A 25,106-nucleotide genomic window follows, 5' to 3' on the forward strand; every position below is an offset into this window, starting at 1 on the left:
TTTAGCTTTTTAAAGATTGTTAAATGATTCAAAGATTATTAGTTATTTTATTTAGTTCCAAAGGTAGAGTTTCCCATAGTTTATAAAATATTAGCTTATAGCTTCATTCATTAAACGATAAATTATATTTTTTCCCTTTGAATGCAGGATGACCAAATTATGAGATATCTAATGAATGTATTCTTCTGATTGCTCCAACCAGTGGTACAATCGATTCTTTATCTTATTTATAAGATTTTCAAAATTTAAATCTTTATCAATTATTAGGACTAAATATTTATGTTGTTCAACTTGGTTGAATAATTTGCTGTCAATTTCAAGATCTTGATCACCCATCAAACCTATATTTTCTTTATTATCAACATAGAGCAAATAGAAAATTGGGGCCAAAACCGAACCTTGCGGGACACCAAAAGTTGAAACTTTATGAGTTAGCCAATTACTATTTTCTCTCCCTCTGTATATATTATTAGACCTGCATCAATATTTTAAATTTCAAATCGGATTCAATTCCAATACTAAAACTCATTTTGTGTTAGTGTAATTACCCTGGTCTGATGTGGTATTCGATTTGATGTACCTTGTTTCCTTTCAAATTATTTAGGTTTATTTTTCATGATTGATATGTGTCTTTTTTTTATACTATTCAACGTAAGATATGCTTTGTCGATAAGGATTTTTGTTCTTTAGACAATAAAGAATATATTTATCATTTTCAAATACTTGATTCAATATTCAAAACCAGTAAAGTTTTTCAATGCTTTGTTGAATGGTAATATTGATCACTGTTCATTAAAAATATCCCTTTTTTTTGGACATGGAAATATTCGAAATATTTACATCATATTTGGAAATTCACTATGGCTTAGGATGGCTCGATTGACCTTGTAGAAGGAGTTATAATAGAGACGTGCGAAATTTTCAAAAGTTTAGGGGAAAACTTCTCACAATTTTTGTTTTTTTATGATCTTATAACATCATGTATATCTACTTCAGCCAGATATGGAACAAGAATGCTATTTACACAGCTATTGAAGACAGTTCTGGTGAGAGAGGCATAGGAGTTACCTCCACCTGAGGGATGATCCAGACATGTGTGCAATCGAGATGTACTAGTGTTTGAAACCTTTTGTGTAGCAATGAATATTACTTTAAAATACCTCAATACGTGTTTCAATCACAAAGTGATCATCTTCAAGAGGAAGATTAATATCTCTTGAAGATGATCACTTGGTGATTGAAACACGTGTCGAGATATTGAAAATAACGGTTTGGTGTTGGGATAAAACTCCAGTAATATGCAATCGATACATATACAATTTAAGATACCGATATTCATAAAATATTCAACTGCATTACCTGCCACATCACAAAATTCAGGGAAGGAAGTACAAGGCAACAACTCTTCTGTGTATATACCCAGCAACTTTTCCGAAGATTTCATTAATGCTTCATCATTATGACGAATATAATCTGCAAGATTATTTGGCCACTGATCATCTGCACCCGAAGCATTCTGAAATGAAACGAACTCATTAGATATATTTTCATTTTGGATTGAATTTACTTAGATAACGTACTTAATGAGACCAATATCGCAGATTGTTGAGATATTTGGGGAACTAATCTTTGTAGCTAAAAAACTGCTGATAGGGAAATTAAAGTACCCGAAGAAAACACTTCCACACCAGAACAAAAACCCTGCCTCTTGACTTGTGTTTTGTCAACCAAGTTAGCATCATCAATTTTCATCATCTCCTGACACTTGGTATGCAAAACGCGTGTCTCGAAAGAGTGTTTTTGCTCAGACATTTGAATTTTGGCAATAATATTAATGTTTCATTAGCATATAGTTGAAAATTCATTACTGATATTTGAACTTTGGTTATCTGGGCTGGGCAGTCGTAATCCAATGAAGAAATTAACGAACGACTCACTCATAACTACGGTGGGCATCGTCAGCAGTGGTTCACAGCAAAATGTTGGATTCTCCTCCTTGATATACTCGTTAGTGAGACCTATGTTGCATTGATGCCAACTGCCGCTGAAGATGTCCATCGTAGTTATAGGCAAAAAATTTCTAGTTAATCTCTCCATTGGACAACAGCTACCAAACTACAATAATGAAAGTTCAAATTTCACTTCCTGCCGTGAAAGTTTAAAGCTTCAATAACTGATAATTTTAAAATATCTTTCTGCTTTATGTTGCAAATTCTCCCAAGTTTCGTTACTTAAGTACTGTATTATCAAAGAAATAATTAATTTTACCTACAAATTCAAAACAAAATAGTTGATTAAGATTAATAATTAACAAAACTAAACTTCACATAGAACCTTTTGGTCTCGAATATTCCCTATTTAATTGAGGTTTCATTTATATTGACTTGTTTAATTATACTGGTCAAGTTGGTTTTTAACAACCCCACGAAAACCAATTTTCTCTAATTTTTCAAATGTGTTTTTACCTGAATTGGGTATTGAAGTAAAGGCCTACAAAAAAATTTTCATTTCCTAATATTTTGAGGCAACCACTTTGATTTCTTTAGTCAACATGTATAATAATCATATAAGTTTAGTAACAAAACTTTACTCCATTTCTTACCTTGAAGAAACAATTATAAATTCCATCCACAAGTCCAAAAAACACAAGATATGGTTTGTAAACAGAGTATTCTTTGATAGTTTTATCTGACAAACTTTTGGCGGGACCCGATGGTTGACAATGTCGTGCATGTGCAAGGATTATAAGCCTTCTGAGGTGAGATATTCGGTGGGAGTTCCACTGAGCTAAGGAGTGAAGAAGAATGGAAATTGTTGCCCAGTAAAGAGGACCTTCAGCTTCATAAGCTGATTCGACCCATTTCTCCATGTTTGTTGACTCGAGATAAGCCATCAGACTAGATTCTTCTCGTTTACTTACTCTTGTTCTGAAAATATTATAAAAAAAAATATTATCAATGGGTATGTGTGATAAACAGATGTAAGATGTTCAGGACTGGGCTGGATTTTCCCCTTCTAAATTATGCCCTCTAGTAATATTCTGACAAGTAACTGGGCATGTTTTTAAAAATCCCTCCTATTCAGCTATACTTTTTTCAGCCCCTCTGTATATATGAAAATTGTGAAATTATGTTCAATGATAGTTGTGAATGTAAAAAAATAGTTCATTTATAATCGCATTCACTCGGTGGAAGTACACTAATTATAGATATTTCAATGTTAGGCTAGAAGTACCTAATATACAAGGTGTTTCAAATTATCCTCACCACTGGGATCTCAGAGAATATGAGAGATACGAAGATGGTTGAATTGGGGCAAAGTTGCGCATTTACATGACTAACAATATGCCGTTCAGAAAGTTCTGAAATTCCGAGTATATCCGGAGATATCCGGAAAAAACAGAAATTTCGGAAAATGGTTTTTAATTTTTCTGGCTTTATATTTCAAAGGATTCGAAAATAAGTTGCACTTCCACATTGCCACTTTTTCCCTGCTACGTAATGGTGTTTTCAGATGCTACACCATCATCAACTACAATGGATCCTTTCTTTTTTAAATATAACCAGATTTCACCTTTTCAATGATGTATCATCATTTATCATTCTTTTTCGAAAAATTGGAGATATCATGATAGGCTTTGATGTTTCTAAATTTGACTTTCAATTTGTTACACTCAATGACATTTTGTTATTGTACAATTCATTGAATTTTTGGCAAAAAATGGCTTTCACATTGTTAGGACATTGGAAATGTATTTAAACTTGTATCCCGAAAGACGACAACTACATAGAACTATGTTTAAGTTATTGAATCAAAATCTCACCGAGTTTGGTTCGGAGACAGAATCAACAATCAAAATGTGATAAATGAGGTAAATTAGACATTGTGCCCTTTTCGATGAAAATAGAACTTCGAACAAATAACAATAATTACTAAAATGTAAAGACAAAAGTAAATCACAGCAAATGCTCAAAATGCTGGCCTAGTAAAAGTGCTTTCATCTGTCCAAATTACATTTTCCAGGAAAACAGGAAAATCAGGTCTTCTTATTAGCCAATTACAAAATTCTAATCGCCTTTCCGGATCACTTGGATGCAATTTTCAAGATGTGTATTTTGTAACATTTTAAACCACTTTTTTTGAGATGTCTCCAAGCACTTCTATGACAAATATTCATTTCGGAGAAAATTTGGTGTGTAGATTTCCCCGGCTTAATGTTTCTCTGCAAATTATCAATTTTTATGGAAAAGGACACAATGTCTGGCTTACCACATACATACCTCATTTATCAAATTTACTTTAGTGTCCTGGTCCATTCTGTCTCCGTATTTTTTCCTCGGCTTTTCAAATGAACCAAATTCGTTGAGATTTTGATCAAATAACTTGAACATAGTTCGATGTGGTTATTGTCTTTCCGGATACAAGTTTAAATACATTTCCGATGTCCTAACACTGTTTCTATCTTATTTGTAATAAATTTGTATCATATCTCTTTTTTTTATTCATTTGTGAAAGCCATTTTTCCCCAAAAATTCAATAACAAAATGTCATTGAGTGTAACAAATTGAAAGTCAAATTTAGAAACATCAAAGTCAAAGCCAATTATGATAAGAATTAATTTTTTTCAATATCTTCAATTTTTCGAAAAAGGATGATAACTTATGATAAATAATTGAAAAGGTAAAATCTGGTTCTATTCAAAACAGAAAGAATCCAATGTAGCGCCCATAAGAAAAAATAAAGTTAATGATGGTGGCCGAAAGACGAAACGTTGGATAGCAAATCTGAAAACACCATTATGTAGCACGGAAAAAGTGGCAATGTGGAAGTGCAATTTATTTTTCGAATCCTTTGAAAAATAAATCCAGAAAAAAATAAAAACCATTTTCCGAAATTTCTGTTTTTTTTCGGATATCTCCGGATATACTCGGAATTTCAGAACTTTCTCAATGGCATATTGTTAGTCAGGTAAATACGCAACTTTGCCCCAATTTAACCATCTTCGTATCTCTCATAGTTTCCGAGATCCCAATGGTGAGGATCGAATTTGCATCACCCAGTATATTTCACTTTGTTTTTTGAGATTTACTTTATTATTCTTTCGACTTACGTGTTTATCACATAGAGCGCTACATGGATCAAATAAGGTATCATGTGCATATTACTCTGAGGTCCTCCACCTCCAGTATCTTCGTGAAATGTTTTTTCTTGAGCAAATTTAAATAACAAAATTTTCAGGTCGTGGATGGTAGAACTGTGGCCAATATCCCTATGGTTGGTACTTTCTTGTAAATAGGTGTTATGTCTTGCTAAACAGCTAGCAAAAGCAGATTCTGGTACCTGAGGACCCCACAGCGGAAGTAAACCATTACACTTAGTGTTGGCATTTTGCAAGGCTGCAGACTCCCATTCATCTCGGGCCCTCGCTAATCTTACTGCACTCATATGGCAATCAATGTGAACTATGTTGAAATGACTGACAGTGGTATATCCAATTGTTTTCCTTGGTTTCGCTTCAAACTCATCTACATTACATCGTTTTGTAAAAGTGTATAGACCTAACACTTTTGTTGGCTGGTATTTGTAACCCTCACGACAAATGCAGCATACCAATCCTGATTCTTCTCCAAGTTCTTCTATTTGCTGAAGTATTGCTGATTTGGCAGTAACCTGTCCTTTATCATTGGTTCGCATACCTAATTGACCTAACTGTTTTTCTCTCATTGCCATAGCTAGACGCTTTTTCTCTGACCTTGTGAAGTCGCGAACCTCGTCAATTTGTTTGGCAACTTCTGGATTTGTACACAAAGCTTCTAGAAGATTTTCTGCTAGAGAACCTACGTGTTCATCTGAGGAAACTTGTTCCAGTCTATGAATAATTGGGATTGTTTCTGCAGAAGCAATGGCAACCTAAGAATTCAATCATTCAAATTAAGGAAAGTTGTACACATATAAATGAAAAATGTATTACCTGTGTTTTTTCATGACTATGGGCCAACCCAGTTAAAAATCTTAGAATATACTTCAATGACGGTTTCGAAATAAAATCTTTCAATTCATCACTATCTACACGCAATAACGTTGGCTTCACACAAGGTGCGTGCATTGTGATATATTCAAGTGCATTTTTCACTATGTCCCTCAATATAATGTGGTCCTTAAGAGTATTTCCGATAGCATTTTTCTCAATGCCATTTGTTAAGATACAGAACATTTCAAGTTTTTGTTGGTCTTCGGAATTGTGATCTGAATCGTACTTTTTGAAGTGAAGTACTGAACTAAAGTGATTTAGAAGAATTTTCATTTTTTCTTCATTGCCATAAACCAAAGCTGCTAAAACTTTTGTGAGATGCACCAATACAGCATTGTTATTTTTAACAATAGATTGGGTGGTGCAGTTTAATAAAGATTTTACATATTCTGGGCTACCAAATGTTTGGGAGAATTCTTTGAATTTGTCTAAAGATTCACTAGTTGCTTTGGACAAAATTGTTTCCATTATCTGAAAAAGAAACTTTCAAAAATCTATCTGAGAAATATTCTTTCAAACTTACATCTAAAAGCTGTTCAGTTACAGCTGCTTGACTAGAATCAGGATCACTGTCCAAACAAAGTTGTAAAGTACGGAGAAACACTTCCATGGCTCCCACTTCAGGCTTTATAAGTACTTCCTGGCATCGATTAACTTTGACACACAACCTGAACAATTTCAATAATACCTGAAGCAATGGTCTGGCTTTATAAACACTTGGGATAGCTCCTAATCTGGTAACCATCACCTAGAATTTCCAAAGGGTAGTCATTAATTACCCTCACATTGAAAGGTAGATTGATTTCAAATGAGTCAGAAAAAATAATACCTGTTTCAAGTATATTTTCAACAAAACAAATATTGTTAAATATAATATCCGTTTCATAAAACCACGACGAAAAACATAACTATGAATAGCACGAAAAGCAAGAATTTGAAGTATTTGGCAATCTTCTTCCATGGATCCGTTTAGATCATCAGTGGAGTATAAAAAAATGTCAATACGTTGTTAGGTGAGAGTGAGATATAAAATTCTGGACTTATGAAAAGTTTTAAATATAGGTAGTGCAAAATTATATTTTAAATAATCTGAAAAAATTCTACTAATGTCTAGGAAGCCACATTGAAATCATGTGATCTTTAAGAATCAGAATTACATTCCTCTAATATTGACAGAAAAACGAATTTTAATATATTGCTAGCGATTTTAAATGAAATGAAGCAAATCTCATTTATGACCTATCGAATTTAACTATTATAACAAAGAAGGAACATTGTATTTTTTAGATTTTTATTAATATAATGGCTTGCTAGTAAAATTTTTAACAAATCAGAATTGTAAACGTAACCCAGCCGACAATAAATGCATTAAATATACAAAAAACCGAAAATGCATTAAAAAAAGTATTACAAATCTAACCACAGTCGGAGCAGACCGCATATTACAATCCTTGTAGCTCATCACATTAAGCTACCAAGGATATTTGAAAAAACAAAATATCTTGATGGAAATGTTTTATTGTAACTAATGGTTGTTCTATTCACCACCTTTACTGGAGAAAAAACAAGTTCCTTTATGATGATCAAGATTCAGAATTTTGAGAGAGTTCAAATGTAATGAAACTTGTAAAAGTTATATCTCTTTTTTTGACATATTAAACAGACACAATAATTGACGGACAATTGAATAAACAGGCAGTACATAAAACAAGCCTGATTATTCCATTTCAATATATGTATCAGTACACAAAAAAAAGCCCAGTATATTTTCATACCTGAAGTCCATTGCAATCTGCCAAGACATTAGCCATTCTATAAACTTCTTCATTATCCACAGCATTTTGTGATTTATTATTGAGGCTCTCAATGAACTCCTCGGTTGCATCACCAAGAAGCCCCCTCATCCTATAAACAATACGCATAGCTTCATGGTCCCCTCCTTCAGCCAACCATACCTACAAAAAATTCATTGTTCAATAGAAAAAAAAATTATCTTCTTGTACGAACCTTTTTATAAACATCTTTAACTGGCAAGTCTAAACTCATAATTTTATTGTTAACTAACAGTTCCATGCCATTATCATCTTCCAGAAGAGCTACGAGTTCGCAATCCTGACAGATTTTATTCTTCACATCTCTCATAAGTGGCCCAAGACCAGCCTCTAGACTAGAGTAGGGATTACCCAGCATGCGACCCTGCAGAAAATCTTCTTGTTGAGGATCCTTTTCCAATGTCAGGAAAAACTCCCCAACATCATTTTCTTCTGGATAAATTATGGAACAAAGCCTCTCAAAGATAAAAACTGGAGTCAGGATATCTTGAAGGCTGTATCGTTCTACAGTTTCAATGCAAATAGACATAAACGCTTTGGTTTCTTCTTCATTTCCAGTTGTCATTTCTTCCAGCAGTTCTAATAATTTTTCTTGAGTATCATCTATTAGTCTTGTTCTTTGTACAACCAATCTCCTTAGAGATAAATAACCATTTAAAACGGCTCCCACTAATCGTCCCTTGTACTGCCTCCTGATGCAGGCATCATCAAGAAATGACGACAGTAATTCTGTTAGCTGATTTAGCGCATAACCTTGGGCAAGATCGGACGTTAAAGTAGTTTCTTCCAACTTATGCAGTTTCTCTATTTCAACTGTAATAAGATGTGCCAACACTACTAAAACTCCATGAACAGTCAAGTATTGTTTCCAAGGCACTTCTTGTATAAGGTTTTGATAGAGAGTAAGAAATTCAGCAGAGCTCTCTCCTGCAATACTGAGTTCCACTAAGAAATGTGTCAAAAGGTTGAGAATCTAAAAAAAAATAACGGTGTAACAAAATAATTAAGAATTTTGCTGTTTAGTACCTCTCTTTTTCTTTCGAAATTGCCACACATATACTCAATAATATTACAAGCCACTTGTCTTGCCAAGCGTGAACTTGGGTTGAAAATAACAGCTTTCAACCATGTTGTATCATTTAAATTGAGTTTACCATTTCGGATTGATTTCTTGATATTTCTTCTCCATTTTCTTGCATATTTTTCAGTTAAGTAATATTTTCTTGTCTAAAAAACAAAATTATGTACATTATGTAAATGAAAAATAAAGTAAATTGATGGATGTAGCCGTTACTACGTGGTAGATCATCATAGGATAAGATGGCGTAAAAAAGAGCATGGTAGGCCATAAGAACAATACTTTCATTCACAATATCCTTGACATCTACACAGAGATATAGGCAGGTAGCTCATCCATTTCCAAAATTTATTACATGAACCTGCTATGACATCTTACAATGTATTGTTACTGCCAAACATTTCACCAACAAATTGTCCTCCAGAATAAAGTTGTGATTCAGAGTACAGAGTATCATTTGTTTTATCAATATCAAGACAGAATCTTATACTTTAGAAGGTGTATGATGTGATATTTTCAAACTGATCAGTTTTTCAATGTAGCTAATAATGTGGTATCATCATCAGCATCACCATAATAAACATGTTTGGACAATAACTATTAAATAAATAATAGAAGTGGAAAATTTTATATCAGTAAGTAAATACTAGAATTTTCTGTCCGTTTCAGAACCAATGGTGGATTTACTCAGAGAGTTGAACAGCCACACACAAATGAAAACAATCAGCAAAAACCACAAAATTTAAAAACTACGAAGGACACATAATGTCAACCTGAGGTTGGAATTCAACGACCATACTCATCCCTCAGGTAATTTTTTCGCTTTTTGCCTTTCCCAAATGCAGTTGGACTAATAAGGAAAACATATAGAAATCAACAAAAAAATACTCATGAGATTTTAATTATTCACCAGAAAATCCAGTGCTCGGGTAAGAAAATTCTTCAACTTGACATACAAACCCAATTTTTTACTAATTAGTGAACACTGATAATCTATTTCATCAGTTCGGACTTGTCTAATATACCTAATATAAATTGATTTGAGTCCCTGAAAAAAATTAAAAATATTAACCGAAATTAACAATTTTATTAAACAAACAACTGAAATTACAAAGAAATAACATACAAGCAACAACCAAAAAAATAAAAAAATTAAGTATTAATAAAAGCTGAAAATTAAAAATATTATTAACAAAAAATGAAAAATGAAAATTAAAAGATTCCGAACCAAGTTACGTCACAACGTTTCGATTGTTAGTATCCACAATCGTCTTCGGGTGATAACAGCTTTGTTAATATTTTCAATTTTTTAATTTTCAGCTTTTATTTATTTCAATTTTTTTATTTTTTTGATTGTTGCTTGTATGTTATTTCTTTGTGATTTCAGTTTTTTGTTAAATGAAATTGTTATTTTCGGTTAATCTTCTTAATTTTTTTTCAGGGATTTCAAATCAATTTATATTATATTAGACAATGGAAGTCCGAACTGATGAAATACACCACGAAACATTCTCAACCACCTTCAAACACTGATAATCTGTAGATCAAATTAGAGTCATTAGCTATGAAAATAATAGTCAATGACTACAGTGCTGATTTCTGTCGCCCTATCTACAAACACAGGGGAGTCGCTATCTTTTCGAAAAATGGCTACAAATGCAACATGCCGATGGGAGATATACATATATATATATATATATATATATGACATGCTCAGGGTTGCCCCTTTCCTCTCATACAGACCTACGATTTTGTAGGTACGTGTGGCAGATACCCAACGGAAAAACAAACAACCCACGCAGCTAATGCCGCGCAGAGAGTTGTAGTAAAACCACCAGGCACCTGCCCAACGTCTTCGATTTGAAAGATTCGTCGCAAATTGTTTCCCACTATGAAGAGCAGAAATTAATTTCGTTTGGTCGATCCGACCAACTGATAGACCGGTTTCGGGGTGATTGCCCCATCATTAGTACCGGGCATGGTCTCTTCAGAACGGTGTGAACCGTCTGAGTATCACGACCAAATGAAAATAATTCCAGCTAATCATAGAATCTCTCTGCAGTTGATTAAGTGGGATGTCCATTGTGCCACCTGCAGACAGAGCCAAGAAACAAGTGTACAGACCTCTCATAGAGACCTACGACTTTGTAGGTACGTGTGGCAGATTCCAACTGAAAATCAAACAACCCACCCAGCTAATGCCGCACAGAGAGTTGAAGTAAAACCATCTGGCACCTGTGCAACGTCTTCGATTTGGAACATTCGTCGCAAATTGTTTACCACTATGACTAGCTGGAATTATTTTCATTTGGTCGTGATACTCAGACGGTTCACACCGTTCTGAAGAGACCATGCCCGGTACTGATGATGGGGCAATCACCCCGAAACCGGTCTATCGGTTGGTCGGATGGACCAAACGAAATTAATTTCTGCTTTTCATAGTGGGAAACAATTTGCGACGAATCTTCCAAATCAAAGACTTTGCACAGGTGCCTGATGGTTTTACTTCAACTCTCTGTGCGGCATTAGCTAGGTGGGTTGTTTGTTTGGGTATCTGTCACACGTACCTACAAAGTCGTAGATCCGCATGAGAGAAAAGAGGCAACCCGGAGCATGTCACAATGCACCTCTCCGCGTGTATTTTATATATATATATATATATATATATATATATATATATATATATATATATATATATATATATATAACCACTATATATAACCGCTTCGTTACACCTATATATGTACAACCTTTTCTCACAGCCATCTGTCACACAAATTATATTTTTCATTCCCCTATGAACAGAATATGAAGGCTTGCAAATATATATCACTCAGACATAGTACTACGTTTTTATATATATTTTTTAATTCTGTTGAAATCCCTAATATAAACAGATTTGTTTCTTGGGATGAATAAAGGAATAGTTCAAGTTATTTATGTACAGTCTGTATGATTTGGAAGTATGATTAATAAGCGAATACATTATTATTATTCACACAGAAACACTGTCAACCATGGTGATAGTTGTACAATTGTAAATTAATAAATGAATATTACCTCTTCCTTAAAACTAGTTGAAGGTGATACAAATTCTTCTGACTTAGGTATTCTTTCTTTCCATCCTACAAATGCATGATCCAGATCCTTTTCAAGAAATCTACGAACATCAACGGTGGTACCAGCCAATCGAACATTTTGGCTAACAGCAACATTATTCGATTTCTCCTTTTAAATGCAAACAATCAGTATGAGTATAGTGTAAGTTCAAAATATATGATATGAATGATAATGAACAGCTTTACAAGTGTCCAACGAATATGGCAAATAGAGATTCATGTAATATAACTCTGAAATTGCGATTCAGTGGCTGCGCATATTAGTGAGAAAACATTGCCGTCTGAAGTCAAATGCTTTATTTGGTGGTATTTTTAGAAGTGTCAATATGTCTTGCAGAGGTTCGGCCAAAAAAGTTGAAAGAAATAGCAAATACTCAATCTGACTTAGATAATAACAAATGTGAATTCAGTAGCAGAGAAAGTGAGGTTGAAGATGGATATGATAAGCGTGAACACGATTAACTTCTACATCATGATAAATATGATGAAGAAAATACTAAAAAATCCATGTTTTCGTTTGAGTGGAAACGTAATCCTCAAAAAAAAATCGAAAATGTAATATGGGACAGCAATAGTGGTTATCAAATTCTTGGATTCAATGGTAAGATGAAATTAAAATTTGAAATCTTGAAATTATCAATATTGTTTCTTTTTACTATTATCTAAAGCACTAGATTCATATGAATTATTTTTCTCGCAAGATAGCTGATGAAAGCAATCAACAAATCCTGTATCTGAACGAAAGTGATCATCATTTGTTAGAAAACAGGAATTCTAAAGAGATATTCACCGATGAATTAAATAGCATTTTCGAAATAACAACAATAATGACCAGAAGTAAAAAAATTACGAATATTGGTTTACCGACCCTTTGTTGCAGACACCTTTTTTTGCACGGATAATGGAAAGAGATTGCTTCTTTTTATTCTCAAGATATACCATTTTTGTGACAATGAAAAATTTGTGAATGGAGATAAACTCCATAGATAAAATTTGTTATGGATGACATGAAAATAATATTCCAGGAAATAATATATAGACGAAAGTCTTGTCCTCATCAAAGAAATATTGAGAACACAAAACAATAAAATGGTGCAAAAAATGATCAATATATTATCAGGATGTGGTTATCACAAATGCCTATTGTTACAGTTCTCTTTATTGTGTATGTCCTTAAATGTTAAAACTTTGATAATATTATGGTCGAAGCAAATTTCTTTTGTTTTTTTTTATTTTTCAATTGTTCTTGTATTCAAATATTTCGCGCTGATGAAATGACTTCCACGATTCTACACATGCGCGAGATGGAGCAGACAAAGTCAGTCTTGAATTGACCACCGCAAAGGAACGAAGTTGTTTTTTTTCGTTCGTGAATACCCGCTAATTATAATACTTGCTTATTATCTACGTTTTGCAAGTTTGAAAGCCTTCCAGAAGCTGACGAAGACGCTCCGAACGGTTTCATCAGGTAGGTGGAAGTCTTTCCCGATTTTTAACTTAATTAATTTTTTTGAGTTTAAAAATGAAGTCAAGTTTACTATTTTCTGAACCAGCACTTTGCTGTCCATTACCGCAACATTTTGGTCCTATCGAGCCAAGATTATTGGTTTTCTTATTATTTTTTACTTAAAAAGTTGCTTCGATCATCTTATTTCAAGATATTTCAAGGTCATCGTCGTTATTCCCATTGAATCGAGAGCGTTTTTATTGCTATCATTTTTTTGGTGAGTCGACTTCCTTAGATACAATAAAAAAGTGTTGACAGGTCCGGGCTCACTTTAGTCTTGAATATTAATATAAAGGTATTTCATATTATTTCGAAAGTTTTCAAAACACAGAAATGAGTGATAAAATTAAAAAATTAAAAGCCCTTAGAAACACGGAAATCAACCGAATGTCAGAGTTAAAACGAGTCGCTGATGTGGCTCTCACTGATTACAATATTCATTCAGAGTTCCGCCAACGATATAAAGTTTTGGAAGAAATTGTTGTTAATTTCGGAAAACACCAGTTGAATATTATTAGTAGTTTGAGCTCCAGTGATGATGTAACTAGTGAGATGTTAGCAGACGAAGAAACAGTCCGTACAGAGTTTGAAAAGGAACTTTTTACTGTACAGGCTATTTATTCTGATTTATTCGAAGATTTAACGAAACAATCTATTTCCATTAATAATAACACTCCTAATACTCCAACCGTACCCAGAGCAAAACTTCCCGAGATGAAGTTGCCCACTTTCAATGGAGATGTCAAAAGTTTCACGTCATTCATTGATCTTTATAATGTACTTGTGCACAATAATGCATCTCTTTCAAACATTGAAAAATTTTCTTATTTACACTCAGTGTTGGAGGGAGAACCGAGAAGTGTAATTGCCTGTACACCGCTTAGGGAAAATACCTATATGATTGCTTATAATGCATTAATAAAAAGGTACTCCAATCCGCGAATTGAAGCTAATGCTTATTGGCAAGAAATTGAATCTAGCCCTCACATGTCAGTCAAAAATCCAACTCAACTAAGAAAGTTGATTGATATTTTCGAAGAAAATGTTGCAGCGCTTGAGGCTTTAAACTATCCAACGAAACATTGGGATTTCATTCTTTGTAACATGCTCAAGAAAAGGTTAGATCCTCTTACTGAGTCTCGCTATGAATTAGAGCTTAATGTTAAATCAATAACGAATCCCGTTTTTTCTCATATGATAGATTTTTTGACCAATCACTGTAAGGCTTACGAATCGTCATCATTAGCTATTATCCGCTCTAAACATAAAAATTTTCGCACGAATCGCGATCAAAGACCTTCTAGTTCCAGAAATTCATCCTCGTTCATAGCAAACGCCCAAGTTTCTGGAAACAGATATTGTCCTTTATGTAAAAGTGAACACGCTCTTCATAAATGTTCCTCAACTAGATAAATCGCCCAAAGAACGGTATAATATTGTGAAGCAGAACAAATGGTGTACAAATTGTTTGAGTCATACACATTCTAAGAAAAAATGTTCTTCATCTAACACTTGTCGCTATTGCCAATCAGCATTTCATCATTCCACGCTACATTTTGAGAAACCACTATCGAATATTGAATCACATAATTTAAGTGAATCTGCAAGTCGTAATATTGCAAGTTCTTCGAACATTTCAAATCCTGACTCAGGCCCTGCAGTTCTTACCACGAACCTTGGTCAGCACAGTGTTTTACTAGCTACTGTGCAATTGAGAATTTTGGATTTCCGAGGAAATTTACACGTTGTTTGAGCGCTGGTCGATAGCGGCTCGCAGGCAAATTTTATTTCGAAGCAATGCGTAAATCGTTTGGGATCGAAAGTTTTCAAGTCGTCAATTTCTGTGTTCGGTATCGGAAACATTACCACTCAAGCATCGCTAGGCGCTGTCAACTGTACTATTCAAACTTTATCATCGAGTCAACCGTCTTTAACACTGGAGTTCATTGTTTTGGAAAATATTAGCTCAAATATGCCTACATTTTCGATAGATCCTTCTTCATGGAATTATATTGAAAATATAAATTCAGCTGATCCGCATTTTTTCAATCCCGCACAAATCGATTTGCTGTTAGGTGCAGATGTTTTTCAAAGAATTCTTTTGGACGGACGAATTAGAGGTGACGAAAATTTACCTACCGCTCTCAATACATCATTTGGTTGGATTTTATTTGGCAAAGTGGGTGAAGTTCAACAAAAAAATGTAAATTCGTTTTTGAATATTGTCGAAATGGCTCGATTAGAAAACGCAATAAAGAAGTTTTGGGAATTAGAGGAGATTCCTAATAAGCCAATAATTTCTGAAGAGGACAAGTTGTGTGAAGACATTTTCTTGAAAACTACTATCCGCAAAGATACTGGTAGATTTATGGTATCTCTTCCCTTCAAAGAAACATCCAATTTAAAATTCGAAAATTCTCGGGAAATCGCTCTTAGACGATTTTTTAGTTTGGAAAACCGTTTACATCGCGAAACAGACTTGTGTGTGGAATATAGTAAAATTTTTTCAGAGTATATCGAATCAGGTTATATGGAAAAAATTCCAGATTCCGAATTAAATGCTTTTCCCTCATATTATATTCCACATACTTGTGTATTCAAGCCAGACAGTTCTACATCAAAGGTCAGAGTTGTTTTTGATGCGAGCACCAAGTGTTCAAATAATTTTTCTCTAAACGATGTATTAATGAAAGGGCCTAAATTACAAAAAAATATTTCAGCCATACTTTTGAATTTTCGTTTACACGCCATTGCTTTTACATCGGACATCAGTAGCATGTACCTTAGAATTTTGATCAATCCCGCTAATAGAGATTTTCAGAGATTATTTTGGAGATTTACTCCCCAAGAACCTTTAATAGAATATCGACTATGTACTGTTACTTTCGGAGTTGTAAGCAGTCCTTGGCTTGCTCTTCGCACTTTGGCACAGTTAGCCAATGACGAAAGTTTGAGATTTCCTTTGGCGTCCCGAATCTTATTATCCGATAGCATTTATGTTGATGACGTTATTGGCGGTTGTAACTCCTTAGATGTAGCACTAGAAATTCAGAGACAATTGATTGAATTGTGCAGAAAAGGTGGTTTTCATTTGAAAAAATGGTCAAGTAATAATATAGTTTTTCTACAAAACTTACCTGAAGGTTATTCATATAATGAGAGTTATTTATTAGATAAAGAAACGGAATCCACGATAAAGGTTTTAGGGTTGAAATGGACCCCTTTGTTGGATACTTTCTCTTACACTATTAATGCTGTAGAGGCCAAGATAAATAAACGTAATATTCTATCAGAAATTGGTAGAATTTTTGATCCTCTCGGTAACTTTGTGTGCTAAGTTGATAATGAAACAATTATGGATGCAAGGTATAGATTGGGATGATCGACCCCCCAATCTATTGTTGATAATTGGGTAAAGTTCAAAACTCAGTTACCGAATTTATCGCTAATTGCTGTACCTCGTTTCATTCAGCTCGTTAATTTTATGAGATGTGAATTACATGCATTTTGTGACGGTTTACAGAATGCATATGCCTCTTGTTTATATGTAAGAGTTATTAAGAATGATAACATTTCAGTATCACTTCTGAGTGCAAAATCGAAAGTCACTCCAACCAAGCCGCTGTCAATACCTAAAATTGAACTATCCGCTGCTTATTTATTATCGAAATTAGTTGCTTTCGTTTTGGAAACTTATTCAATTAAAATTAAATTTAACCAAGTTTACGCTTGGACCGATTCATCAATCGTTCTACATTGGATGAAGTCTGATCCTAACAAATATAACACTTTTGTAGCAAACCGCATTTCTATGATTCAAGAAAATATTTCTCCTAACTGTTGGCGTCATGTGACCTCCTAGGATAATCCCGTAGACTGTGCATCTCGTAATTTGCTTCCTAAAGACCTAGTTGATCATCCGCTGTGGTGGACTGGTCCACCATGGTTATGTAAGCCAGAATCTGAGTGGCCTTTACAAAAATTCAAAATATGTATAGATGATCAGGAAGAACGTAAATCAACTCTGATAGCTTTTACTGAAGCAAATTTTTTGGAAGAAATTTTAAATAGATTTTCTTCATTAGATAAAATAAAACGAATTTTAGCATATGCTAAAAGGTTTATTTACAATTTGAAAAACCGCTAAAGAAAGTAGTTGGACATAGTTTTAGTGAAGTCGAATTACAGGAAGTCCTTGTTGTTCTAGTAAATTTCACTCAATCATCAGTATTTGCAAATGAAATTTCACAACTGAAAACTAATAAACCACTGCCTAAATATATGAGAAAACTCAGCGCGTTCATTGATGAACACGGATCTTTAAGGGTTGGTGGCAGATTGAATAACTCTCTTTTGAATTATGATGAAAAGCACCCATTGCTTTTACCAAGTTCGAGTAGACTAACTGATTTAATTATTGAACATACGCATAAAATGAATTTACATCTTGGATTGCAAACTTTACACTTTCTTCTATTACAAAATTTTTGGATTTTGTCACCGCGTCGCACGATTTCGAAGGTTTTGAGTAAATGCTTTCAATGTTGGCGTCTCAAACCTAGATGTTTACAACCTCCTATGGGGGATCTTCCCGCAACTTGAGTATCACAAGTAAAACCGTTTTCGGTTATCGCTGTCGATTTTTGTGGCCCGTTCAATATTACATTAGTCAGAATCCGCGGAGCTAGAACTTTCAAATATTACATTTGTGTTTTCATTTGCTTTGCTACGAAAGCTGTACACTTAGAAATGATATCGGACATGACAACGGAAGCTTTTTTGGCGGGTTTGCGCCGATTCATGGCGAGACGTGGACGTTGTTCTCATGTATTTAGCGATTGCGGACGGAATTTCGTTGGAGCAAATAAATATATTTTGGAAATAATGAAAAACGTTACTGAAAGTGAGAAAATTATCTGGTCTTTTCATCCTCCAACTGGTAGTCATTTTTCGGGCTTAGTTGAAGCAGGAGTTAAGTCTTTTAAAACTCACCTTGCGAGAGTAATTGGTTCTTAAATCCTCACCTTTGAAGAGTTACATACATTAGTAATTCAAATTGAAGCGTTATTGAACTCTCGACCACTTTACCCGCTAAGTACGGACCCCAACGATCTATCAGTTTTAACTCCGGGGCATTTCTTAACGAAAGAACCCCTAACTTCCAGATTATGATTTGAAACAATTGAAATTAAATTGTCTATCTCGATGGCAATTGTTGCTGAGAATGCATGCTGATTTCTGGGCCAGATGGCACCAGGAATATTCAAGTACTCTACAACAAAAAAATAAATGGACTTCTCCTGATTCTCCATTGAGGGTGGGTGATTTAGTTTTAGTAAAGCAAGATAATATGCCGCCCTTACAGTGGCGTACCGCTAGAGTTTTAAATCTGTATCCTGGCTTGGATGGAGTATCTCGAGTAGCGACAGTCAAAACCAATAGTGGTATTTATAGGAGACCTGTTAACAAGTTGTGTCCCCTTACCACTGCTTAGTTTGTTGAATATAATTCAACAAAAGTGAGGAGAATGTTACAGTTCTCTTTATTGTGTATGTCCTTAAATGTTAAAACCTTGATAATATTATGGTCGAAGCAAATTTCTTTTGTTTTTTTTTTTATTTTTCAATTGTTCTTGTATTCAAATATTTCGCGCTGATGAAATGACTTCCACGATTCTACACATGCGCGAGATGGAGCAGACCAAGTCAGTCTTGAATTGACCACCGCAAAGGAACGAAGTTGTTTTTTTTTCGTTCGTGAATACCCGCTAATTATAATACCCGCTTATTATCTACGTTTTGCAAGTTTGAAAGTCTTCCAGAAGCTGACGAAGACGCTCCGAACGGTTTCATCAGGTAGGTGGAAGTCTTTCCCGATTTTTAACTTAATTAATTTTTTTGAGTTTAAAAATAAAGTCAAGTTTACTATTTTCTGAACCAGCACTTTGCTGTCCATTACCGCTTTGTATGAACAACCACATAAAAAAATAAGTAGTGTGGCTGACAACTGCATGATATGTTGACAACTTTTTGAAAAGTAGTATGAACCAGAATCATAAACATTACTCCCAGTGCATGAAACAAATTTCAGATTATGTGCAACACTCTGTTTTGAGCTGTACCACATTAAACTTTTGTTCATTTTTGTTCCAGATATCACTGACAGATTTAATATTTCAAATGAAAAAATTCTGCATGTTTCTATAATAACAATAAACTACGTGCTTGTAGAAAAGATGAATCTCCCAGTGAGTCTATTTGATAAAATGCAATAAGCTCATGATACTCCAGTTTTAAAAATTGCACCCAAGCAGCAAAAATGATTATTAGATATACTCACTTTATTTTTCTTACTGGCAATCTCAGGAGGTTTCATTAGACCTTGCAATATTTTCAAACACGGCAAAATTACAGATTCCATAACCAAAGGACTACGTGAGTTTTCACATGCTTTTAAAAATAGTTCCATCATACACCTCAATTTCAATTCCCAACAGTCATCTTCCTTCTGCACCATGGCAGCCAACAACGATATTTCATGATGTACACTCGTTCCCAAATCCGAACTATTAACATGCCCATTGAGACACAAAGTGATTCTTTCCATAAGAAGATTGCAGAGTTCTTCTGTGGCCGTTGGATTGTCTTTGGTGAGGACACACAACAATTGTCTCACTTCTTCCTGATTATGAACACTTCCTTTGCGTAAATTGTTCCACACTAACTCCTGAATAAGTCCTTTTTCACAAAGCACTTGCCTGGTGGTCTGGCTATGAGATAAAGCTCTGAGGAGAGTAAGGCAGTGTTCTGTAGCAGAAGTAGAACATCCATAGCACCGATTATGGACACAAGGTGAAATTGAAGAATCACCAAGAATAGGCACTGATCTAGGAAGTTCCATATCTCTGCAAACAAATGTTAATTGGTTTGAATTGAATAGAACTGGCCGATAATTGATGAAAATCCATATTAAAACTAATTAATACAGTTAATTGTATGATTTTTACAAAAACCGCAACACGTGTTTCGCTAAACAATAGCTTTTTCAAGTGTAAACTGTTTACGCTTGAGAAAGCTATTGTAAACTGTTTACGCTTGAGAAAGCTATTGTACAGCGATAGCGAAACACGTGTCGCGGTTTTTGTAAAACCCTTTATAGTGAAAATCATACAATAAACTGTATTAATTAGTTTCAATTGATTTTGATTCATTTACAAAACAAATAACAATGTGTAAACCTATCTCAATTGCCACCAGGACCCTATTTGAAACTTTGCTCTTAAACTCAAATTCTATTATTACAAATTTTTTATACAAGAAATAAAACTATGAAGTATAATAAATTGGACGCAAATAAAGGCTGCTGAAAATTGGTTTTCTAGTCTTTCCTAACAATATCCTGTACCATGAAATATTCAAGAAACGCTTTTTCACTAAACAGTTTTACAAAAACATTTTCTTCAAGAAGTGAAAAACGTAATGTTTGCGTTCAATCAAAAATATCTTCTGTTTGAATAGCTTGCACTCAGTACAATAGAGAGCTATGAAAAAATGAGTAGCCCGCAATTTCTCAAGATTTGATGATTTACTTTCTACAGTTTCAATTCTTTTATACTAATACTAAATAACCATTTTCACAACTAATAAGCTGTATCTTGGAAAAAAGATTACTGGCTTTCCACTTCTCCATCATTAAACAAAACAGGTGGGAAACTTCCAAAGAAAATAAGAAGAAATAATTACAATACATTTATTTTACTAAGATATGCAGGGCAAATACAAAAGTTCATTTCAGATACAAACTGAAAAAATAAATCCTTTTCAAAACAATTACTTCCATAGAAACATTACATTACACAAAAATCAGTTTTTCCCATCCGATTTGTACTACAGACATTCGTTATGGAACTGAAACAGATATCATTCATAGGACCACTACACAATGTGATATATTGAGTATCAATATAAAATAATATAATTGAATAGAACTGGCCGATACTTGATGAAAATCCATACTACAATTAGCTCATACAGTTTATTGTATCATTTTCACTATAAATTTGGCTATATTTTATAGTGGAACACGTGTCGCGGTTATTGTAAAACCCTTCAAAGTGAAAATGATAAAATAAACTGTAATAATTAGTTAAAATAATTTATTGTGATGCAATGAATACACTGACCCGTTACTTGATGAAAATTAATACTATCCATGATAATAATTATACAATTGGACTGGTACATACTAGTAAAATTGATAACGTTACCATGTAGCAAAACGCGTTTTACATGAAATGCATTGTGAAAATTGTATAATTATCAACATGGATAAAATTGAGTATCGATATAAAATATCACTTACATAGAACACCATCATCCTCAAGTCGTAATGTTACATGAAAAAGAATGAGTGCTTCGTCTTGTAATGTTATCCAAAACGGTACTGATGAAGTGATAAGACAAGTGTCTCGTCCCGAAACTTCAGAGTACACCATTGAGAATGATAGTGTTCTATAAAAGTGACATCTTATATCAATACTCTTTCATATTTCACATCATGTAGAGTTAGTTAGTCCTATGAAAGATATTTGTTTCAGCTCCAATACGATTGGATTGTTAATGAAAAAAATTATTTTCGTATAATTCAAGGTTCATATGTTTTAAGAATTCCTCTCAAATTTCATTAACTTCCTTATATCTAGAACATCTGGAGCTCAATTCATTCTCTGAAAAGCTGAATATTTTTGTGAATATCAAGCGAATTGTGAATTTATACTAAAAAAAGTTATTAGTTTCCTTTCAATCATATAGTGATGCTTGTTGATGAGGTTTGATGCGATGTTATCATTTCCATCTATATTTATTATTGTGAGCAATGTGCGGATTCCCTAGATTGAAAATAGAAAAAATCTCGTTGTATTAGGTAGAAGCACCTCAATTTAATAAACTACAATATATGTTTATATCTTTTTGTCTTTACAACAAACCATAAGCATAAGCAAACCATGTCAACAAACCATAAGCAATTACACATGAATGATTAGCTAGGTTATTTAAAACTGAAATTAAGATACTATTTGAAATAACTTTAATGCACATTAATATTGATGATGAGAAACAATTTAAAATATCTTACCTATGCTTCCTATCATAAGCTACCAACTCCTTTCTTGAAACCAACACTTTCTGAATGATCTTGCTGAGTTCTTCAAACGATGACTTACATTCATTGCAATATTGCTGCGCCAACATCTGTATGGTTTTGTTCACTTTTAGTTGGGAAGAGTTATTTGAGGCTGCGATAGTCTCTTCCAGTCTCTTATCAGATCTATGCTCTGTTATTTTCAATACTAGGGATTCCAAAGTGGGTTTATTACCAATGAGTTGTTTGTAAACTCTATCTGCCTTTTCCAATAAAGTATTTATACTGGATACAGTCTTTTTACGATCATCATCACTCTCTATAGGTTCAACAGCACAGCAAGGTTTGGCAAGAAGACTGAATTCAAATTTTGCATACTTGCAGTAGCCACAGGAGTGGCATAAGAATGGGTCTTTCTCATCGTAATTGATGGCACGACATTTGTGACATTGGAAAACATTTTCGCCACAGTTGGCACACACGCCTGGATTCGCTGGAACTGAAGTACTGCATCTTGGACATTGCAGTGTTTCTGATGACGCTTGAATATTTTCATAGAAATCGGAATACTCTATCATAAGATTACATGCTACTATAGGTAGAGGAAACTCTATTTTGACTTCAGTCTGTCCTGATTGTAGGACAACTTTTTTTGCTTTATGCCACAGAGCCGGTTTATTTTTCAGTTCTACTATAGCCTGAACCGGCCTATTATTGTAATATATATTTACAGTTCTCACCATCTTAGTACGCTTCAAATCTGCCAGTTTTATAGTAATTTTGCTGATAGTATGACTAGAGAGGAGTTTGACGATTTGAGTAGTGGTGGTGAATTTCGAATCAACCTTGACAGAGGCCAATTTTACTGTGGAGAAAGGAACTTCTGGATTGTTACACACTAAGCAAGGTTCTGATTCAAGATAATATCCATCCAAATCTACAAATTGACTCATATGAGCATACAGATTGGCATTTGGGTGGTGGGCTAACAACTGGTTTTGGGCTCTCAGAACGCTTACAGCACGTTCAACGTAGTCAGGAATCTGAGGTATTCCCTCTGCCTTTTCAGTGAATTTCAGTGAAAAGTAGCCGAGCAGATCAACAAACTGAGCTGCTTTTCTACCATATGCTGGCAACAGAGGCCACAACTTCCACAAAAGTTCCAAAATAGTTTCTTGATCTTTAGGTTTCGAATTTTTATATAGAGATTGGACCAAAGCATGTGCTTGCCAGCGAACTGCTGTAGTGTTAGTTTCTAGCATAAACGTTTTCACAAACCTTGCAAGGATCTCTTTAGATATTTGTTTATTTATTTGTTCTACTAATGCTATGCAGCTTGATTCTTCAAACAAAGCTTCTATTGCAGAGTCATCCGATTTTTCACGTTCTTTTCTTGTGGTTGATTTGGTGGAATCAGACTTCTTGGCAATGAAAGGACTGACAACCAATGCACTTTGCAAAAGTTGCAAAATTGTAGGAGAGACACCATCATCCAACAAAAAACTAACACGAAGTAGAAATTGTATAACGTCTTCTTCTTTGATGCAAAATCTTTGCCAGTTACCTGTACGACTTTGAGCAACTTCCACACAATATTTAAGATGTTCAATGAGTTCAACTAGTGAATCATATGGTAGACTGAGAGCGTGTTGTATATCCTCAGAAGGCTTGTAACCGCCTTTTGCACAGCATTCTCTTACACCTTTCATATGATTTCTCAAACCATGCAAATCTCTCAGCTGGCGATATGTTTCCTTATTTCCGCAAATGAACATCAGTAATTTTCTGACTTGTCTTCTCACAAACGGTGTTTGAGATGTCATCATGTAATCACAAAGATGATTATACCATGACTTGTCAAAAGCTTTACTGACTGATTCTGATATTTCAGAATGTCGATGTGCCTGGTATGGCAAGCGAAGTGCTATTTCTGTCAATAGTTGAGGGTAGGTATGAAAAACATCATGATTATCTTTGACAAATTGTCGTTGAAAAAATGGCGTCATATCTGGAGGAGGGTGCGGCAAGTGCTCTTTGAGAAGATTACCGGTAACAGTATTTGAGTTGTCGTCATTTGAAGATGAACGCCAATATGTTAAGAGAGACTGCAAGAGCTTGTTACAATAATTGATAATATCTGCTTTATGTAAAGCTGTAGCTGTTGTACGTGAGACAAACATTGAATTATCTGTTAGAGGAGTTTTGCTTGATATTGAAGAGGAAGTTTTGCACCTTTGCATGAAAACACCTGAAAATAAATATCCGAATGTATTTTTTCAGTCTCTAGATATTTGTCAAAGTTGTACTGAATAATTAACATGGATTTTTGATATGATGTGTCAAATTCATTTTGAGCAAAAGATTCGTTTTTTGTTAAAGGTTTACCCAAACCAACAAA

At 34.1% G+C, this 25,106-nt stretch overlaps 1 protein-coding gene across 1 annotated transcript in view; it reads right to left on the reverse strand.

Moving 5' to 3' along the window:
- The window catches only part of poe (E3 ubiquitin-protein ligase-like protein poe), an 81,024-nt gene that overhangs the window by 930 nt on the left and 54,988 nt on the right, over positions 1–25,106 (reverse strand). Inside the window, exons 27-37 of the mRNA XM_074172900.1 lie at positions 22,703–24,956; positions 19,907–20,471; positions 12,002–12,169; positions 8,890–9,090; positions 8,039–8,836; positions 7,807–7,986; positions 6,555–6,779; positions 5,972–6,502; positions 5,111–5,910; positions 2,603–2,927; positions 1,360–1,516 (exon numbers count right to left, since the gene is read on the reverse strand). Coding sequence (XP_074029001.1) covers positions 1,360–1,516; positions 2,603–2,927; positions 5,111–5,910; positions 5,972–6,502; positions 6,555–6,779; positions 7,807–7,986; positions 8,039–8,836; positions 8,890–9,090; positions 12,002–12,169; positions 19,907–20,471; positions 22,703–24,956 — 6,204 coding nt within the window. The remainder of the gene's footprint in view (positions 1–1,359; positions 1,517–2,602; positions 2,928–5,110; positions 5,911–5,971; positions 6,503–6,554; positions 6,780–7,806; positions 7,987–8,038; positions 8,837–8,889; positions 9,091–12,001; positions 12,170–19,906; positions 20,472–22,702; positions 24,957–25,106) is intronic.

This window comes from Leptinotarsa decemlineata, unplaced genomic scaffold (assembly GCF_025532065.1).
Source record: "Leptinotarsa decemlineata unplaced genomic scaffold, Ldec_3_MD MMD2_tig00000199_RagTag_RagTag, whole genome shotgun sequence".
Taxonomy (NCBI): Eukaryota; Metazoa; Arthropoda; class Insecta; order Coleoptera; family Chrysomelidae; genus Leptinotarsa; species Leptinotarsa decemlineata.